The following is a 19,025-nucleotide window of genomic DNA, read 5'->3' as shown; positions in this document are numbered from 1 at the left end:
AACTACATCTCAAAAAGGAGATTAGTTTGAATGCTTTACTTGTTTTCTTGTATTTCACAACAACTTCAAGCCTCCTGGGAAAATGATTTAAAAAAAAAAAAGACAGACTGTTCATTTTCCAAATTGTTTACTGCGAACCAGAGACTTGTTGACGGCGCATTAGCTGACAGGACACATCACGTTACAGGTCGGTTGTGCAAACGGAGCATCGTCTGTTTGACAACAGAGGTTTCAAAACGCCTCATTCTTTCGCTCAGTAACACGTCCATGTCGTCAATCATCCTCCCACAGATTCACCCTGCGGTAAATCATTTCAAACAACACCTTGACTTACCTTATGAAGTGCTCTGACCTTTTGTACAGTGAAGCAGCATGTTTGTACCAAACTACCTTGTCAATCACAGATATTGTGGTAACTATAGCCATGCGTGTGCGTGTTAGCAATGCCATATGCTGATATAATATTTGTCCCCAATGTTTATTCATAGCCACTCTGCTTACCTAACGACAGTGGTGTAATTAGAGCTGGACGATTTTGAAAAGAATATTGAAGTGCGAATATTATGACTATCATTTTTACATCAGTATTCATTCAAATGATGAATATGGTTTGGTTTTAGCAGTGAGCTATACCAAACAAAGAAAGGTGCTTCATTTGATATTCAGAGCAGAGGGGTTGCCTCAACACAGCTTTCAACATGGCTGAGCCGGCGACTCGCAGCTAACGGTGTCAACAGCTTTAACGGAGCCGACAGAGAGGAGCTACCTGTCGTTTGCTTTCCAAAGCAAATATTTGTTTGCAGCTTTTATTACGCTGTGACTCTTAAAAATCTGAGTTGAGAAAACGTCATCTTTCAGATGACTATTAAAGTTAGTATTACCAACAAAAAGACGTTCTTCTCACAAATGCTGTAAAAATCTGCAGGGCTGCACAGATCCAGTTACAAAACTGCAGTCTGCGAGAACAAAAGAGGAGAAAGCAGAGCTGTGGAGTGAGCTTGAACCACAGCAGCCAGGTCATCACGTGATCAGTGTTTCCATGTGTCAGCAAAGGACGAAAAGGCGACTTCAGAGAGGAGCAGACGGAAGGATCGAAAATATGCTCTTGAACAAAATAGCAGGAAGTGGAACTAATTCAGAAGCTAAATCTGGTAAAAAAAGATAAAGATCAGTGTAAAAGTGAACCACCTGATGACTGAGACAGAAGACAATGAAATAAAGGAACAACCGTGTTCCTCTTTATTCACTGTTAGCATCATTGAAAAGCAAAAGCAACATGTGTTCAGTAAACCTTTCGTAGCTATCGTAGCATAGAAGTGCTGTCGCTAGTTAATGATGTGCTAACGTACTCTGCTAATGTTCGCTCCACAGGTTTAACAGAACATAACGTTTTTAGAAACATTTCCCTCCTCCCCACCTCACTGGGTAACAGGTATTGCACAACGTTTAACCATGACTCGCCAAAATCCACGAAAACATGGAAATCTGGTTGGAGTTTCCAGGGCGGGACTAAGCAATAAAAAAGGTCAATTAGCAACAGCAATACATTCTGTGAGTCAAACTCCGGTGCGAGGTATATTCGAAGCAATTTTGATAACTGATCATTTGTTTTACGTAAAAAGGGCAAACGTATTTGTTTTCAGCTTCTTAGATGTGAATATTTTCTGGTTTTGTTTGTGTCCTGTGACAGTCAAGACATCGTAAAACGTCAAAGTGGGCTCTGTGACATCTTGGAAACAACCTTTTTTGTGGCAGTATGTATATAGATATTTCTTCAACTAAAAGACCTATATTATTCAGAGACTTTACTTCAATCAAACAGCCACTGGAGAAAACATAATGAACCTCATAAACTGTACGTTTCGAGCAAACGTGTCCCTCGTGTGAGGCACTGGAACAGAGGGAACATCTGAGACCTTATCGGGGGGCAAGTGGAACCTGTCGAGTTATGACACAAGACTGAATCTTCTATTTTCAGTCATAAAGCTGGAAAACCAAACGGTTGCACACAAACAGACACTGGGCCTGTGTAAGAACAGCCCCCCACGTCATAATGACTGCCGACACAGCTGCTGCCACAAAAGCTGCTTCATTAAAAAGACATAATGCTCCTTTTTGATTATTCATCTAAGGTTTCCTCTCTGGGTTAAGCCATAGGGGAGTGAATGTTGCATCTCATTGTAAGCTTGCGGGGGAAAAAGACCTCACTCATAACTTGAGAAAAGGCAAATCTTGTTTCAGTAAATCAGTAAGTCCATCATTTTTACGACCTGCACATGTTGCTCCCGTATGTTCCTGTTGGACAACCAAACACGGTGGCAGACGATAATAAACCCGGACGGCAGCAAGCAGATAAACTGTACAGCAGCAGATGATATCCCTCATCCCGTTGGTGCTGTAGGCAACACACACACACACACACCACACACACACACACACACACACACACACACACACACACACACACACACACACACACACACACACACGTATACGAACAGCTCAGAAACTGTTGATCACACTTTCCAGAGCCTATTAGCTTACCGCTCCTCTCACAGTGATGAATAATGGGGCAGCAGCAGTGAGTGCAGTGAGTGCACAGGAAACGGGTCGCTGGGATAAGCCTTGGTGTGATCGCCTGTTGTAGACACAGTATGCGATCATTTGTGTGTGTGTGCGCGCGTGTGTGATCGCGGGATCAGTTACAAAAGTTTCGAGGCTGCGGCACCTAAAAACAAGGTCACCAGGATGTGAGGCATCAGATACCTGTTTCCTTGCACAGTGAGTTGATTTCACTGATAAACCTGAGATTAATCTCACTGTATCTCACACGAAGATGTGACGTACCCGTCAGCGGTACGTGGGGTTTAGTCCTGGGCAATCACCTCTCAAAACTTAGTCAGTTCCCTACTTTTTTAGTCCACTTGGGAGGTAACAATCGTACGCATCTGGCCCGGATGTAAACAGTCATAAGGTGGTGGTTTTCTCAGTGCTTGAAATACGTGCAGGTTTTCAATCTTACTTGCCAGACATTTAAAAGGGGATTTACTTTTAAACCACTCTCTGATTAGACAGATAAAATAACAACAGCTGGATTGAGCTCTCTCACACACACAGAGGATCGTTTCGATTCAAATGTCACTTTTAGCCAGATGGGGGCTCGGTGTCTCGGCCTGGTGGTTTTTATCCCCAAGGACAGCCACATCCTGAATGAAACAAACAAACAGGTGGATACAACATGGTGGCCCCTCTTCTGCCATCCATCCACTGTTTCATTACAAAAGAAAGGAGAGAAAAAGCCATGTAATAAAAAAGGATGAGAGTGACTCCTACAACACTTTGTCCTGGGGTGGGGGTGGGATCATTCATGAAGAGCCCTGCATCCTATTGACGAGGGCTTCATTTGGACATGACAGCTCATTATCCTGGCCTGATGTTCAGCTTGGAGGATGCTGGAGCGACGGGGCCTACATGTTCTGCAGTCGACTCATGGCTCGACAGGATCCACATCTGTGGCCGAAATGACACATCACCCCCCCACACCACCACCACCTCTTTGCAGCACCAAATTACCCGGCCTTCAACAACAATACAATTGTGTAACATGCATGAAGCCCGAGCACACAGAGCATGCATGCTATGCCTGTGGAGGCTAACATGAATGGGCCGTCGTGTCTCCGATGGCACGCCGTACAGCGGAATTTTTCCCTGAGAGAAATGGAGCAGACGGATGAAGCTGCTGTTGATGGGGAGCTTCAACGACCGGGACCGATGATGCTTCGCTATGGGGGCCTCCGTTTTTTTTTTCTTTCGTTGAGTTGATACACATTAATAAGCTAGTTGGCCCGTAAATAGGCACCACGCGATAACATTTGTGTTCTATATGCATATACAAATATAATAAACACTTCAAATACACGAAGACAACAATAAAAGCCTACCTGGGCTGCTTTTCCATAATCAGCGCGCGGCGTTCATCGTCGCTCCTGCATCAGTCCGTCGCAAACGTCAAGCGTACGTTATCGGCTAATTAAAACCTTCATGGACCACCGAGGACAAACGCGGAGTGAGCCTGTCCACGCGCACTGCCATCGTCCTGTCGCCGCTCTACCGGGAGGCTGCGCCGCGTCGCGCAGCTGGTCGCGAGCCTCTGCGCGGTCGGAGAGGCTCGCGCGTGCGTCCGGGAGCGGAATTAGAGGAGGAAAATGTTTCTGGAGAGATTCGCTCAAACAACTATGACAGCCGTGCGCTGTAGCCTGCGGTTCGACGGGGATTTGATGTAAACGGCAGCATCAGTCATGACGAGTTATTCGTGCCGAGTGGATAGCGTCCTGCGCCCTTTAGCTGAGCGCGAGGCGGGGCGCACCAATCAGGTGGCAGGACGAGATGTGAGTGACAAGTGACGCGCCAATGGCCTGTTCGGACGCCGAGATCCCTTTGGAGGAGCAACAGAGACAGCCAATCAGGGCAGACCTTTATTTGGCAGGAAGGCGGGACCCGCAGGTGTCATACAGCGGTGTCGGATTATCTGTGTATGGTACAAGAAAACGATTAATTATGTGACATTAACGGTAACGGTAATATAAAACAGTTTTATTGAATCCCTGGCCATAGCAGCCAGCTGTAGTCTTGTTATAGCTACATACGCCTGTATTTAGTATTGCTATTTTAAGGTTTATTTCTTGAAAATATTCAAATGTATTTTGTGTTAGAGCCATCGAGTTCACCAACAGCCACAATTAAAAGTACTCTGTTCTGTGTTAATTGACCTTGACCGAGGGTGGCAGCAGTTAGGTTAGCCTATTACAGAGGCCTAATACCTCTAATCCTTTACTCAAAAAGATTTTAGCTATACACTGTGCAAATACCTGCATTGACAATGTTACTGAACTACAAGTATATTATCAGTGCTATAAGTATGATCAGTCAAATGTTCTTTGAGTGTATTATGTATTTCATGGTTATGCTGATGCAATAATCAAGTAGCATATTCATTTACTAGTCTTGTATATTGTGTTGGGAAATTAAATCTACATGTGAGTGAAAAATTTGAAAAGTAATAGTAACCCAAAAATGGTGTGAAAGGAAAATGTGTTGCACAAAATAATGAATGCTGATACAATTCTGTCAGACTTGATATTTATTGTTTGTAGCAGAGGGGAAGCGTATTGCATCAGTGGTCCAATAGACCTTCAGGTTCAATGCTCAGCCTGGATAGTTTCAGATCTTACTCTTTATTTAACTGGTGCAGTGCTTGTTGAAAAGATGCCTTTTCAGAACTCATGCCTGGCCTGTGGTGTTGCTGCTTGCAGCTTTGTCGAGTGCTCATGCAAACAATATCAACCTCAACAATTCGCTTCCATTGGTCCTGAGCAATAATTGCGTTATCCATCGAAGTTGCTGCCGGTTCATATAATAAAAATACTTTACTGTTTGCCAAGTTAGGGGCCTAAGGCTTTTTGTTGACAACTCCATTTTTAGAATAATATAATGTTTAGATATTAATTTATTTTTTTATATTTGTTACTATTCTAACTCATTATACTAGAAAAAAAGCTAACAAGTGCTCTCAAAGCGCTTCAATATGCAACTGAACTGTTTCGCTACGTCTTCTTATAGTTTACTTCTACTGCTGAAGTTTACAAGAGAAATTTTTGTTTGCAATTCAGATTGGACCCACAACATATGACAATACAAATATGATGCACTATTAATTAAACTCTCAAGTATCATAATTGAATTTGATTTTGAACAGGCGTTAACCCAACAATTCAGATGACCCTGTGAAACGTTCCCAAAACTGAAAATTGCTGCAATTAAGCAGTTTGCGGAACATTCAAGGTTAGAAAAACACTTGAGACGTCTTATAGTATCAAGAAAAAGGAACATTCCCGGAATGTTGAGTTTTCCACATAACCTGAAGGGACCATTTTCTGGGGATGTCCCGAAACCTAAAACGCTTTCTTGGGAAATTCGGTGCATTAGTGATAATGCATCTCTTTGACTCTTCACTTGAAGTATAATTTTTAATGCAGGACTTTTACTGTGCTGCATTAACAGTTGTACAATTTACAGTTAACTGCAATAACTGCAGTTATTGTATTTACTGCAGTTATTTGTATTCATTGTGTCTTTACTGCTATTATTTGTATTAATTGTGTGTGTGTGTATATATATATCTATATATATATATATATATATATATATATATATATATATATATATATATATAGATATATATATAACTATATATATATAGTTATATATATATAACTATATATATATAACTATATATATATAGTTATATATATAGATATATATATATATATCTATATATATATCTATATATATATATATAGATATATATATCTATCTATATATATATAGATAGATATATATATAAAGCATATATCTATCTATCTATATAGTTTTACTTCAGGAACATATTCGACCATTTCCAAACCCACAATTCCAAAACAGTTTTCGCAAGCCACACTATCTATGTCTTCATTTTTCTGATGGCACCATAGATAGCGTTTCTCTTATCCATTGTTTAAGAGAGGGAGGTTTATCTAATTTGAGTCTTTGGGCCATCAAAGAAGCACAAGCTATTTGTCTGACGCATGGGAATCGTTATCTCTGGTGTTTAAATCCTAATAAGTGACGTGGTCACTATTGTTTTCTTGCACATCATTTCTGACAAGATTTTGAAAACTTGTTCCAGGATTGACACAACCAAAACATATGGCCTAGATTAGCTTTCAATTCAATTCAGTTTATTTTTCATAGCCCAGAATCACAAATTTGCCTTAAAGGGCTTTACAATCTCTACACAGGTACGACATTCTGTACCTGGACCTCACATTGGCTCAGGAAAAACAGAAAAAAGAAGAAACCTTCAGGAAAACAACAGAGGAGGTAATTCCTCTACCCGAATGGACAGAAGCAATGGATGTCTTGTGTACAGAATTCACAACATAACAAAGTTATAGCACATCCAATGAATATGACAGACATTATTTATATAATTAGTATATAGCTGTGTTATAGAGGCATCTTAAGCATTCTGGGTTTATATTGTCGTATTAGATAAGTCTTTCATTTGGGGTTGAATTCACTGCTGGGTTCCCAGAAAGTATCTTTTAATCCAGTTACGATTAAATCTCTACACTGATACTTTTTACCACAGGTAAACATATTCTCTGCCATTCTTTGTATTGAGGCCCCTTATAACAAACGTGAACATATTATGAAGTACATTTAAAGCCATTTGTCGACTGGCCAAATACCTTTGCTTTATTGCCATCAAGTGGTTTAAATGGATACTGCAGCTCCCCAGGGTCTTGTACCGTAGTGACAAACAAATGCTGCAAATACTTTTTGAAAATACTTATAATTTAAGAGCTTTCATACGAAAGATATCATCAAAAGACAAAAGGATCCAAACTCGCAGAAGAATATCTGCTGTACTGTATTACACAAACGGCAGGAACAATTTTCTGTCACGTTACACGTATTCCAACATACATAATTTCCAGAAAAACTAATGCCAAACAACAGTTTATTCAATATTACGGCTCTTTTCCCTGACCTCTGTGATTGTGACTAATCACAGCATTGGAAACGAGCACAACGGTATTTCTGAGCAGGCGATGCTGTGTAGTGGCAGATGCATTCAAGTGTTATGGCAAATAACGTAATCGCATTATAAAGTACATGGACCCGTACCTTTTGGACAGTAGAATAACTGCTACATTAAGATTTATGACAATAGTTCAGTTTACAGAGAACCCGAAAGCCTTGCCATTAATGTATGTTAAATGTGTCTATTCAATATGTAGAATACTATATATGTTTAAGTGGCACAATTACATCTCAAGACTTTTTACTTGCATCACATGAGCTATAAAATAAAAACAACAGACTCCTGATAATTGTATTGCACGATTAATTTCATTGTTGGTCCATAGTCGTTATCAGGCACACGCTCTCACGTTCTTGTTTATAGCCATTGGTCCGGACCTCATCGAGAGCGCACGTAGTGTTCTCGGTGTACCTGAACACACCATACATGTGTGCTCACTGTGCTGCGAAGACTCGCTAGCTTTGTAGTATCTCGCACTTTTACATCGACAGGACATCCAGACGTCGCAGCAAGGTAATGTCGCAGCCTCTTCGTGCTTTTCACATCACGCTCGACTTTACTTGTGTGCATTTAGTTGTTATTACCGTAGAAATGTTTTTGAATACTTTGTAGCAGTGGCTAGAGTTAGGACTTAGAGATTTCCTTTGCAGCTAACACGCTAGCCACATTAACGTTAGCTTTGTTTTGAGCGTGCCTATTAGCTTTAGCTATCTATGTTTATTTTTCTGGCTGTTCGTCCACTGTGCAATGACATTAACTCATTAGAAATTGTGCTATGTCAGAAGAGTTAAATTGGAAGATAATGCAGAGCGTAACGTGGCTTGAATGTGGGATAATAGTAATTCGTGACTCGCGTTCAATTGTTAGCTGCTAACTTGCTAACTAACCGGTTTGAATGAAAGAGAAGGATCGCAGTGGTCGGCCATTGTTTTCAGTCCGCGTAGTTGCAACAGCTAGCGGGACGCATCTGTTAATTTGTGGTTAATTTTTGATATACATCATTATTATATGATTTACTACTTCAGTTTGGAGTGATTTGCGGCCTGCTAATCATAGCCATAAGATCCTCCTGCTAACTTTGCGAAATTATGAGCTCGCGGTTCATTGTAGCATCAAGCTAGCTAGTTGAAGGGGTTTTGGTGTAAAATCTACTAACAGATAATTCTTAATGCAGTAAATTCCCCAAGTGACTTATTTATAGTGGATTACGACACGATTGCGGACTTGAATAATAACGCTGACTAAGCATTACATAGTGTTTATATTATTTCAAGATTCATGATAAAATTCATAAAAAAAATAAATGTAAAATATATTATTGGATTATTAAAGCGCACCTGGCGGCCTCACTAATTATACGCTTGCACATTGAGGGCTTTTCTCCAGTTTCTTTGCTTTGGGAAAAGTTGTGAAACGCAGATTGACTGACCGATTCCCACCTTATTCACACACAGATGGCAGAAACCGATGTTGATAATGAACTTTTGGACTATGAGGAGGACGAGGAGCCTCAGGGAGCACCAGAGACTGGGACCCCAGCAAACAAGAAGGAAGTGAAGGGATCCTACGTTTCCATTCACAGCTCAGGCTTTAGAGACTTTCTTCTCAAACCAGAGCTGCTGCGGTCCATTGTCGACTGTGGGTTTGAACATCCCTCAGAAGGTGAACAACAGTTTAAACTCCCTTTAAAAAAATGTCTATATATATCCTGGAATTTTCATTTGATTGCCAGATGTTTTGGAGATGTATATGTTGTATATGTATGTTTTTTTAATGGCCTTTTTTTCTTTTTCAGTCCAACATGAGTGTATTCCTCAAGCTATCCTGGGCATGGACATCCTGTGCCAGGCCAAGTCTGGTATGGGAAAGACTGCAGTGTTTGTACTGGCCACCTTGCAACAGATAGAACCAGTGGATGGTCAGGTGAGTTTGTCACCATTGTTTTTTTTCTTGCCTTTCATGCTCAAGAATCATAATCTCATTTTTGTACTCGGTGGTCTTAAAAATGCAGTTTTGTGAACCGTGCATCCTCTCGATTACATTTTGTTGCGATCAGATGTTTGCTGATGTCTACCAAAAGCACTACATAAATATTTAAGTTAATAAGAACAATTTCCTAATTTTCCCGTATGCCAGGTGTCTGTCCTTGTCATGTGCCACACGCGAGAGTTGGCCTTCCAGATCAGCAAAGAGTACGAGCGCTTCTCCAAGTACATGCCCACTGTCAAGGTGTCAGTGTTCTTCGGCGGTCTGGCCATCAAGAAGGACGAGGAAGTGCTGAAGAAGAACTGCCCTCACATTGTCGTGGGAACTCCAGGACGTACCCTGGCCCTTATCCGCAACAAGACCCTCAATGTGAAGAACATCAAACACTTTGTGCTTGATGAGTGCGATAGGATGCTGGAGCAGCTGGGTAAGTGCAAGGTGTATTATTACGTGTTTGGTGATGGATCTTAAAGAAACCTGTAGCTTTAGTCGACTGTGGTCGGTATGTAAGACAGTTGACGCATGTATTGTTCTGCGAATTTATATCACGTAGAGTAGTATAATGTCATTTTGTATGCTCATAGCTTTTTAAATCTTACTCCATCACATTGTCACTGTCAATGTGCAGTTGAAACTGGGTTGTTGGGAGAATATTATTTTACAGTGATCTAATGGTGAAAGAAGTGTTTGAAGTGTTTATTTAAAGATAAAGTAGGTACGTTTTTTTATAATGTGGTTAAAACCTTTACAACAATTTTACAAAGAATAATCAAAATGCAAAGTTGATAATATATTTCTGTCTTTTTCTGACAGACATGAGGCGTGACGTCCAGGAGATCTTCAGGGTGACACCTCATGAGAAACAGGTTATGATGTTCAGTGCAACGCTAAGCAAAGAAATCCGCCCCGTCTGTCGCAAGTTCATGCAGGATGTAAGTTATCCTTGAGAATTACTAATTCAACCCACTGTCTGTCATTTTGCTATAGGTCAGCAGCATTTTAATCCTATATGAAGCGATCTTTTTTTGATAAACGAATGTATCAATTACTGTGGAGTTAGAGAATGTGTGACAAATGGCAACAATAGTCTTTCCCTCTTTACTGCAATTCAGGTGCCGGTAAACTGCACTTAACTGTACAGTCTGTAATTTATTTGGTGGTAAACTTTCCCTGGAGAAATAAAGGTTAAAATGTCTGTAGACATATTCACTGAAGTTATGGCGATTTAACAGACACCAACTGTTTTATATTGATTCATAGATTAAATTATTAGTTATTAACCAGTTATTTAGGGGTTATCCCAGCAAATAAGTTGGTTTGGCCAGTTCATTGTTGGTTGCAAAGTCCCTCTTTGCTTTGCCCACTTGTGGCTGTCAGTGCCATAAGTGGCCATATCTGAGGGGCAGAGTGATCCTCCTGGTCAGATTTGGCATGGTCAGGACAGTCCGTCCTCCTGGCTCGGCTGCTGTCCAGGAGAACATGTTCAGTGAGCTGCCATGTGCAGGTCATTTGCTGAAACTTCTTGCCTCTTCTGAAAACTGTATGAAGTTGCGGACCTGTGTGTGTGTGAGACTGACTGACGCTTGTCTCTGCTCTCTTCCTGTGTAGCCCATGGAAGTGTTCGTGGATGACGAGACCAAGCTGACACTCCACGGTTTACAGCAGTATTACTGCAAGTTGAAGGACAGCGAGAAGAACCGAAAGCTTTTCGACCTGCTCGATGTCCTCGAGTTCAACCAGGTATAGCCTGCATTTTTGAGATTAAGTGTTTCTTGTCCTCTACAGGGCAATATTTCTGTTGCTTTAAGCCTGTCTGTCATCAAAAACATACAAGATCTTTTCTTTCTGTTCCTTCTTAGGTGGTGATCTTTGTTAAGTCAGTGCACCGCTGTGTTGCTCTGTCCCAGCTGCTGGTGGAGCAGAATTTCCCCGCCATTGCCATCCACAGGGGCATGGCGCAGGAAGAGCGGTACGTGCCTTCTGATTCTAGCCTTTTTTTCTATCTTCACACGTTGAATTCAACGATAGCTTTCTTAATTTCAATGTCTTGAATTTGAGAACATCACATTAAAAGATCACTGTACTGTAATGTGTTTTTAGGTAGCTATCGAGTAACTAAAGAGAAATATACAACCAGGTTTATGTGCTTCATCTCATTTTGAAATGTTATCTTATTTATTTCTGTTGCTTGTGTCCCCCATCCCTCCCAATAGGTTATCCCGGTACCAGCAGTTCAAAGACTTCCAGCGACGAATCCTGGTTGCAACCAACCTGTTTGGCAGAGGCATGGACATTGAGCGAGTCAACATTGTCTTCAACTACGACATGCCAGAGGATTCTGACACATACCTTCACAGGGTCAGTCCAGCCATAATAATAATTGGTTTTCTATATTGGAGATCGTGTATTATACGATTTGCAAAAAGAGGAGCCCGGCTTGAGCTCAAATGTCTTCTCTGTTCCTCAGGTGGCTCGTGCTGGCAGGTTTGGTACCAAAGGCCTGGCTGTCACCTTTGTGTCTGACGAGACCGACGCCAAGACCCTGAACGACGTCCAAGATCGCTTTGAGGTCAACGTAGCAGAGCTACCAGAGGAGATTGATATCTCCTCCTACAGTAAGTCCTGTTAACGGCCAGTCTGTGTGCATGCGCACTTGTAGCCCACTTTAAACACATCATCTCTTCACTGTTGACATGATGCGATGCATTAAAGGATATTTGTGCTCTGGTCTTCAGTTACTGGAGATAAAATGTCACAAATCAAAGTGTTTGGACTACTCCGTTTTAAAAGTTAATTAATCACACATTAGGATATTAACGAACCACTGCTGTGGGCTAAAACTGTATAATGGTGCATTACATATTTCTTTTGACCCTCCCGTTCAAAAACCTTCCTCTTCCTCTTTCTCTTTGCAGTTGAACAGTCCAGATGAGTCTGAAGCATTTTTCCTGTGAGGATCGAGTGTGACCCTTGGAGTTGCTGTATTTTGGTGGAGGAAAAAGAAACCCTCAACACTTATTTTAAAGCTCCCCCCTCCTACCATGTGTGTTGGCAAGTTCATAGAGATAAAACAATTTGTTTTTTTAATTTTGATGTCTTTGCAGGGTGCTTATTTTAGTGTTTTCCTTGTTAAAACATTGATATATTGTTTTGGTTGCAAAATTAAACTTTTTATACCTTATTTATGGTGTTTTCTTTTTGACCAATCAGGCTTTTTCAGATTCTATAATAAACATACAGTATTCTGTAAAATACAAACTGTGTTGTAGTTGACTATGCTCACCAGCAGAGGGTGCTATAATCATATCCACAACAGTTTACGCTCATTGGAAAGTTCTGCTCAAGTGTAAAAGAAATCTTGGATGGGCCAACAGCATAAGACAGCTACGCTCCAGTGTCTTAATCCACAGAAGTGTATATTTGTGACAACACAAACTTGCATCCAAATAAAGAAAATATTTACAGAAAATAGTGATCCAAAATAAATTCTGGTTTGTGTAAGACATTCCTCTTGGGCTGCATTTAATGCACAAACAAGAAATCGATTGCCGTTGGTCCAGTCCTTGCTGAACGCTTCTAACAGTTCCAGTCCCAGAGGAACAGTGTCATACAATGCTGTGATAATAAAAACGTCAGCTTTTTGACAAAACGGTAAAGTTTCTTTCCACAAAGCCACAAAAGATGATTTCGCTTGTCGCTAATTAGTCAGAGTGCGTTGTGGGACACGGCGTCATCCAAGCGCCACAGTGTGTCTGTGTAAAAGGCGATTGTTGCAGGTGAAGTGATTGTGCACTCCCGTCATTGTTATGGTTCTTAAGTTTCAGTGCTGAACAAAGTGCTTTGTTGCTCTTGTAGCGTTTCCCCTCTCAGGGTCTCAAACAAAAAAGTAAAAAGAATCCAACACATCTGAACTTGCATTCAGTCCAATAGTGGAGGAAGTCCAGGGGTGCCTCAGGGCTCTCATTTAGGGCCCATGTAGTTTGAACAGGAGCCGGCAAGTGTACAATCCACTCCGGTCACACAATATCACAATTAAGAGGTTGCCTTTATGATTGAGAATAAAAGGCGGTCTGTGCTCTTCACTCACTGGGAGCCAGATGATGGGTGGGGCAAATGCCCCTTAGTCTTAAAGAGTCTTTATTCATCAAGAAAGTTGACCTCATCACAATAAAGAATAAAATAAAAAAAAGTCCTCCATGGTACTACTAGTCTGTGAACTGGTGCGTGTCTCCGTACATCCAGTGCTGTGGAGGGAGTGCCACTTCGTTGAGGTGGCCGCAGTCGTCGCTGCATTTGCACGACTGGATGAACATGGCCGACCTCTGGAAGCGCTCGCCGTCCGGGCACACAAAGGTCACGGGCACGGTGCGGGTGCGGCGCGGGGAGCAGCACCGTCCGTCCGTACACACGCCGCAGTAGTTGGGCCGGTAGAGGCGGGCGCTCGCACATTCTCCGTAGGACAGGTGGACGGGCTCTGGGGCTTTCTGGGTCGGGGAGCACGTCTTCCCCTTCTGCGGTTGGATAAAAGCAAAATGATGCGTGTCAGTCGAAATGATATTAATAAGAAGTGTTCATTCCTGGCTTCATTAGCAAAAGTCACCAAGACAAGGCATGAAGACTTTCATTAAAAAAATAAAATTTAATAAGCTATGACTTTTCTGTCCTGGCCCTTTACATAACAGCAGATTTAAGCAGCTTTGCACTCAAACTCATTAGTTTCACATTAAAGAGGGCCAGACTTCAACTTGTTATGCCAAAACATGGATTGAGAGGGGGATTATTTTTAGATTTATGTGAATTATTTTAAGATTAAACCCCTGTTATTCAACATTTGAGTGGCCTTTTCCGTTAAACACTGACACCTAAGATCGCTCTTGGCACCGGAGCTCAATAGAGCTGAGAAAAAGAGCTCTTAGTGCGTGTCCAACATGGAGGATTAATATAGACACACCACTTCCCTGGACTCAGAGTACACAGACGGGGCCTAGCTATGGACAGTTGCTTGGCAGGAATGCCGGGGGTGGGGGACTATATTTAAAAAGGCGCCTGCTTGCCACCAAAACCCCGCTGAGTAAATCAGCACTGCCCAGTTCCCACTGGATGCAGAGCTTCCCCAAAAGTACCGCTAAAATAATCGCCCTTTTTGAACTCTGGATAAACATGGCTTCAGCACTAAAAGTAGATTTTACTCAGCGCCAGAAGGTCAAACATGTCATTCTTAGTGGCACAGATTGGACGTTTTCAGCCGCTGCTCCAGAGTTTAAAAGATGGGAACCAGGGAGCCGAGTGATAATGAGCAGGTGCCGTCTGACACGAAGAGATAAAATGATGAATAATTCCTCATGGATGCGTGTTATCACAAGGCGTTTAAGTTTGACCGTGCGAGAGATAAGTTGTCGCGATAAGATGTTATCTCGGCAGCAGTGAGTGAACGCTCGACCCAGACGCTCGCCGCCCGTCTCCGTGTCAGCTCAAGTTCAGCCTGCCTCACCTTGGCGGGGGCCGTGAGGCCGCGGCACGGCCGCACGGTGCAGAGTCTCGTCTCCCTCTCCAGCTTGCACTGAGGGTTCTTGTTGGTGATGCGAGAGGAAACGCCCATCCCACAGCTGCTGGAGCACTGGGACCAGTCTGTGGTCTGGACGGGACACTTCTTTTCCTTCAGATGGTTCCACACTGAGGGGACGAGGGCGGAAAAGAAAAATCATCAATGAGGCCGGTGATTCTCAACCCGATGGTGTGGACCCCATCGGTATAACGTATGTTCGTAAATATCCCACTCGTGAATCGTGAAGCTTTCACGTGTATTCAAAAAAAGGCAGCTGCTAACACAGAACCTCATCAGGTGGACTGGACCACCTCTACGGCCTTGTTGTGTAAACTCTACGCTTACACAACCCTGTAGCTTGTTTATAGCCTCACGGTATCTTCTTACTTCTCACGATTACATGTGCGGTTCAAAAGTCATAAAACTAGTTTACACATGTAACAAATATCATAAACTTGTGTTTGCCACCGAGCTTATGGTCTGCAATAATCCAATGGAAAATGGCCTCCGAAAACACGCCATCCCTGCAGCTCTGTATTAGCCTCTAGCATCAAAACACCGCAGTGCCCCGTAGAGCCTCACAGGGCTGCTTATCTTCCTCCCTGTGAAAGGTTAAATCAAGTAATTACTCTTCAGTCAGACATGCAGCCGGTTAAGCCTGAAACTAACGGGACACAAATGGTCGCGAAGCAGTGGTAAGACACACTTGATAGTCCCCTCTCAGGCTCCCTTTCTCTCACCAGGAAGGTGTTTGTAGCCATGCTCACTCTCCCAGCCGCTGGACTTGACCTGTGCAAGATTGTTGGCCAGTTCGTTTTCAGGCTGCTGCTGCTGACGTCTGGGCAGGTGCTGCGGTGGCGGAGGCGCCTGCGGTGGGAGATAAGATAAGCTGAGACAGTGCCGGGGAGTCCAACCGTCGTTTGTGTGTTTTTCACAGCCGTTATCGCCATGGCGCCTCGATTATCAAGGGATTATTTCAGGGCAATCGGTCATTGGAGGGACATTTCACTCCGCTCTACCTGCATGAATCTTTTGTTTATTGATTCAATTCTGAATATTCTGTAGTTCAAGCTCACTTGTGATGACTGGTGCTTTAGAAATGAAGAAGCTGTTTGCAGAAATAAGTCACAGCATTTGATATTACTAAAAGAAAGCCCATATAATAGGTTCCCAATTTGTGCCGTGTGTGTGTGTGTGTGCCAGTCTCACACACTCAAACACACACTAAAGAGAGTCCTACGCTGTAGGACGTAAAACAACTAACCTGATGCTTCGGTGGGAGCCGCCAGGTGCCCTTGTGGCAGTCCACGCTGAAGCAGCACTGCCCGGGGATCCTGACCAGCCGTGGGTAAGGGCAGGAGGCCGAGGCCGGTGGCAGCTTGTTGGTGCAGAGGGGAGCGCAGCCGACGGCGCCATCGATGCAGGTGCACTGGTGTTTACAGCCAGCACGGAAACTCTCGCCGTTCTGGTAGATCCGGCCGTTGTACTCGCATGTGCGGCCCTCTGATTTTGCTGGAAAGACACATTTCAAATCAGCCGGGAACAAAACCTTTAACGACGCACAGACATAGACAAACTGTTTATATGCATACAGCAAAAAAAGGGCCACAGGGGACTCCTCCACTGGTTAGGGTATCACAGAGATGCATCTCAGTTACTACAGGACATCCTCGGAAGTCTACAAGGCACCAATGCTTGAGCTTCCGGATACAGCGAGTATAAGAAGATTTCACTGTGTGCTCACATTTCAACAGCTGACGAGAAAACATTTCTCCTGACGTGACCGATAAACACACACACAATGACTTCACATGGCAACAGAGGAGCACTGAGATTAAAAGGTCAGTCAAAATTGGGACACGAGAAGTGCCAGACTCCTTTTTTTCATAAGTGTGGAAGAATCAGCTATTCATAGTTTGTGGGGCAACACAGGCATGGTGCAGATGGAGGGTGTATTTTTATCTTTGAAACCCCCTGTCGCTGCCATAAAACCTCTACAACTCATTAAAATACCCTCCTGTCTGGTTCCCGGAAGTGCAAGGTTTCATGTTGCCTAATCACTGGGTTGTGTGCGCTTCGGCTTAATGGAAAGGTGGGGGTCAATTCATCCAGTTCCTTGACATCCTTTTTTCTCCATTGTTGCCCAGGTATCAGTGACCTTTATAGCAGATCAAATTTGCCATATTCACTTTACAAGTGTTACTACTGCGTCCTCCATGGGGTGAGTGTTACAAATAGCTTTTTTCTTTCTTCCTCTGAGCAATATTTCATACATTTTTTCCCCCTTCCTCCTCCCTCACCTCGACAGATGCCCCAGGCCATGGTCACGTCGTTGCCGTAATTACACTCCAGCCCTTTGTGGTGGTCGCAAGGCCTCGCGGGGCTGCAGTCCTGGTTGAGCTGTGCCGCACACACCTTGCAGCACCCACATCCGTCCGACACGGCGCTGACTCCTGGGGGGCAGACCAGGGGCTTGTCAGGGCAGCCGCACACTGCCGGGCAGCTAGCGGTCACCTGGAGAAAGAGGAGAGAGAGGGGGATCAAGCATGCAGAACTCCATTTATGTTGTTCCAACAACATCATGGAAATCTACAATGCAGCTTCAGAACAGAGCTTTTCTAGACCGATGTAGAGAGGCCACAATGCAACACACTACAATACTTGATTGGAGAATGTATGGCAACCAGGGTGCTGCAATCATCGTTGGTGTACTGGTCACCAGCAGTTTTTTTTAAATTTCAACAGTGAACTGTGACAAGGAGCTGCTACATACATACATATACATATATATGCTCCCCGCAATTTGTTATTCATTTCATTCTTCCACAGACAAAGTACTGTCCTACTAAGTCACTGCCAGTCAGCCCCGTGTGTCTAGACAGCTCAGGGTTTATACCCAGGTCCCCCGCTGACTCGAGGTTTGAGTCATCGCTCAGCACTAGAGCTAACTTGTTACAGTTTGTGGGAATCAACACGTCACTGGGCTTTTAAAAAAAATAAAAAAGGAGACATGAGTAGGCATGCTGATCACCAAGACAACAAACCTCAGAGGAACTGAATTGTTATATAAGCAGTGATCAAAGTGATAACCGCACCGAAACTCCCTTTACACCACTTTGTATTGCATCCATTGTTTAGGCAGACACACATAAAGTAATCACAGCTAATCTGATGTTGAAGATGAAACACATACACTTGCATCAGGGGATTTTTGTGCTGTTCAAACTCTGGAGTCCAAAGTTTAATGACATTTATAGGACCATCCATAGCAGATTAAACATGGATATAGTCTTTAAAAACACTTCCTGGAAGATCTCTCACAGCTGCTCGAGCATCTTACCTGTGTGATGACTGCTGTTGTCAATACTGTCAGGGAGATCAGAAATGCCATGATCAGCCTACGACGCGTTGAGGGAAAAATACAAATAAAGATTTAAAACATATCTTCAGCTACAATCCAAAGTAAGGCTGCGAGTCTTAAGTAGCGTCACACTGAGTGTCAGTCGTTTATGGACCGTTGTCCTTGTCTTTCTACCGGGACGAGTGTCAAAGACCTGATATATACCCGCTGGTGAGCCTCAAAGAGGCCCCGCCCTTCTCCGTGCTTCCAGCCATTCAGCGCGCAGGCAGGCAGCTCCGACATTCCAAGCGGGCGTGGCTTCACCGCGAGGACAGCTCGCTGATTGGTAGGCGTGTTTTGGAATGAATGCAGCCATTCATAAAAATCGCAGGGCCGCTCTGTATTTATTTTATGGGTTAAAAATTAAAATCTAACAGCCGCTTTCAAGTCACACTCAGGCACATTCCTCCTTTTGTGGCCACCACTCTTCTAACACTAAGTAAATATAT

General features: G+C 43.1%; 3 protein-coding genes across 4 annotated transcripts in view; 1 reads left to right on the top strand and 2 right to left on the bottom strand.

Annotated features, from left to right (window-relative positions):
• Positions 1–4,326, bottom strand: part of evi5l (ecotropic viral integration site 5 like) — a 32,875-nt gene extending 28,549 nt beyond the window's left edge. For both annotated transcript variants that reach the window (XM_068592373.1, XM_068592374.1), the window contains exon 1: positions 3,942–4,326. The gene's annotated coding sequence lies outside the window, so the exon portion shown is untranslated. The remainder of the gene's footprint in view (positions 1–3,941) is intronic.
• A 3,696-nt stretch (positions 4,327–8,022) lies between these two features.
• LOC137795122 (ATP-dependent RNA helicase DDX39A-like) lies at positions 8,023–12,812 on the top strand. Its single transcript, XM_068592420.1, has 10 exons — positions 8,023–8,158; positions 9,100–9,307; positions 9,441–9,568; positions 9,782–10,058; positions 10,445–10,563; positions 11,240–11,371; positions 11,491–11,600; positions 11,845–11,989; positions 12,099–12,246; positions 12,547–12,812. The coding sequence occupies exons 2-10, from the start codon at positions 9,100–9,102 to the stop codon at positions 12,561–12,563; spliced, it is 1,284 nt and encodes a 427-aa protein (XP_068448521.1). The 5' UTR covers positions 8,023–8,158; the 3' UTR covers positions 12,564–12,812.
• Positions 12,813–12,947: 135 nt separating this feature from the next.
• LOC137795123 (CCN family member 1-like) lies at positions 12,948–18,705 on the bottom strand. Its single transcript, XM_068592422.1, has 6 exons — positions 18,517–18,705; positions 17,477–17,690; positions 16,441–16,688; positions 15,917–16,043; positions 15,123–15,304; positions 12,948–14,142 (listed from the first exon to the last, which is right to left on the bottom strand). The coding sequence occupies exons 1-6, from the start codon at positions 18,565–18,567 to the stop codon at positions 13,837–13,839; spliced, it is 1,128 nt and encodes a 375-aa protein (XP_068448523.1). The 5' UTR covers positions 18,568–18,705; the 3' UTR covers positions 12,948–13,836.
• Positions 18,706–19,025: the final 320 nt, after the last annotated feature.

The sequence above is a fragment of the Clinocottus analis genome, unplaced genomic scaffold, assembly GCF_023055335.1.
Source record: "Clinocottus analis isolate CAN_PGR_092001 unplaced genomic scaffold, fCliAna1.0.p SCAF_27, whole genome shotgun sequence".
In the NCBI taxonomy this organism is placed as follows: domain Eukaryota; kingdom Metazoa; phylum Chordata; class Actinopteri; order Perciformes; family Cottidae; genus Clinocottus; species Clinocottus analis.
The sequence above is the reverse complement of the archived record's forward strand: the minus strand, read 5'-3'. Positions and strand labels throughout refer to the sequence as shown.

Bases quoted from the DNA above. Each gene is read 5' to 3' on its own strand.
- LOC137795123 (XM_068592422.1), bottom strand. From the start codon at position 18,567: ATGGCATTTCTGATCTCCCTGACAGTATTGACAACAGCAGTCATCACA. The intron at 15,305-15,916 runs GTGAGAGAAAGG...TCGTCCCCTCAG, and splicing joins TGGCTACAAACACCTTCCTG to TGTGGAACCATCTGAAGGAA. The intron at 14,143-15,122 runs GTGAGGCAGGCT...ATCCAACCGCAG, and splicing joins GCCTCACGGCCCCCGCCAAG to AAGGGGAAGACGTGCTCCCC.
- LOC137795122 (XM_068592420.1), top strand. From the start codon at position 9,100: ATGGCAGAAACCGATGTTGATAATGAACTTTTGGACTATGAGGAGGAC. The intron at 9,308-9,440 runs GTGAACAACAGT...TTTCTTTTTCAG, and splicing joins GTTTGAACATCCCTCAGAAG to TCCAACATGAGTGTATTCCT. The intron at 11,990-12,098 runs GTCAGTCCAGCC...TCTGTTCCTCAG, and splicing joins CTGACACATACCTTCACAGG to GTGGCTCGTGCTGGCAGGTT.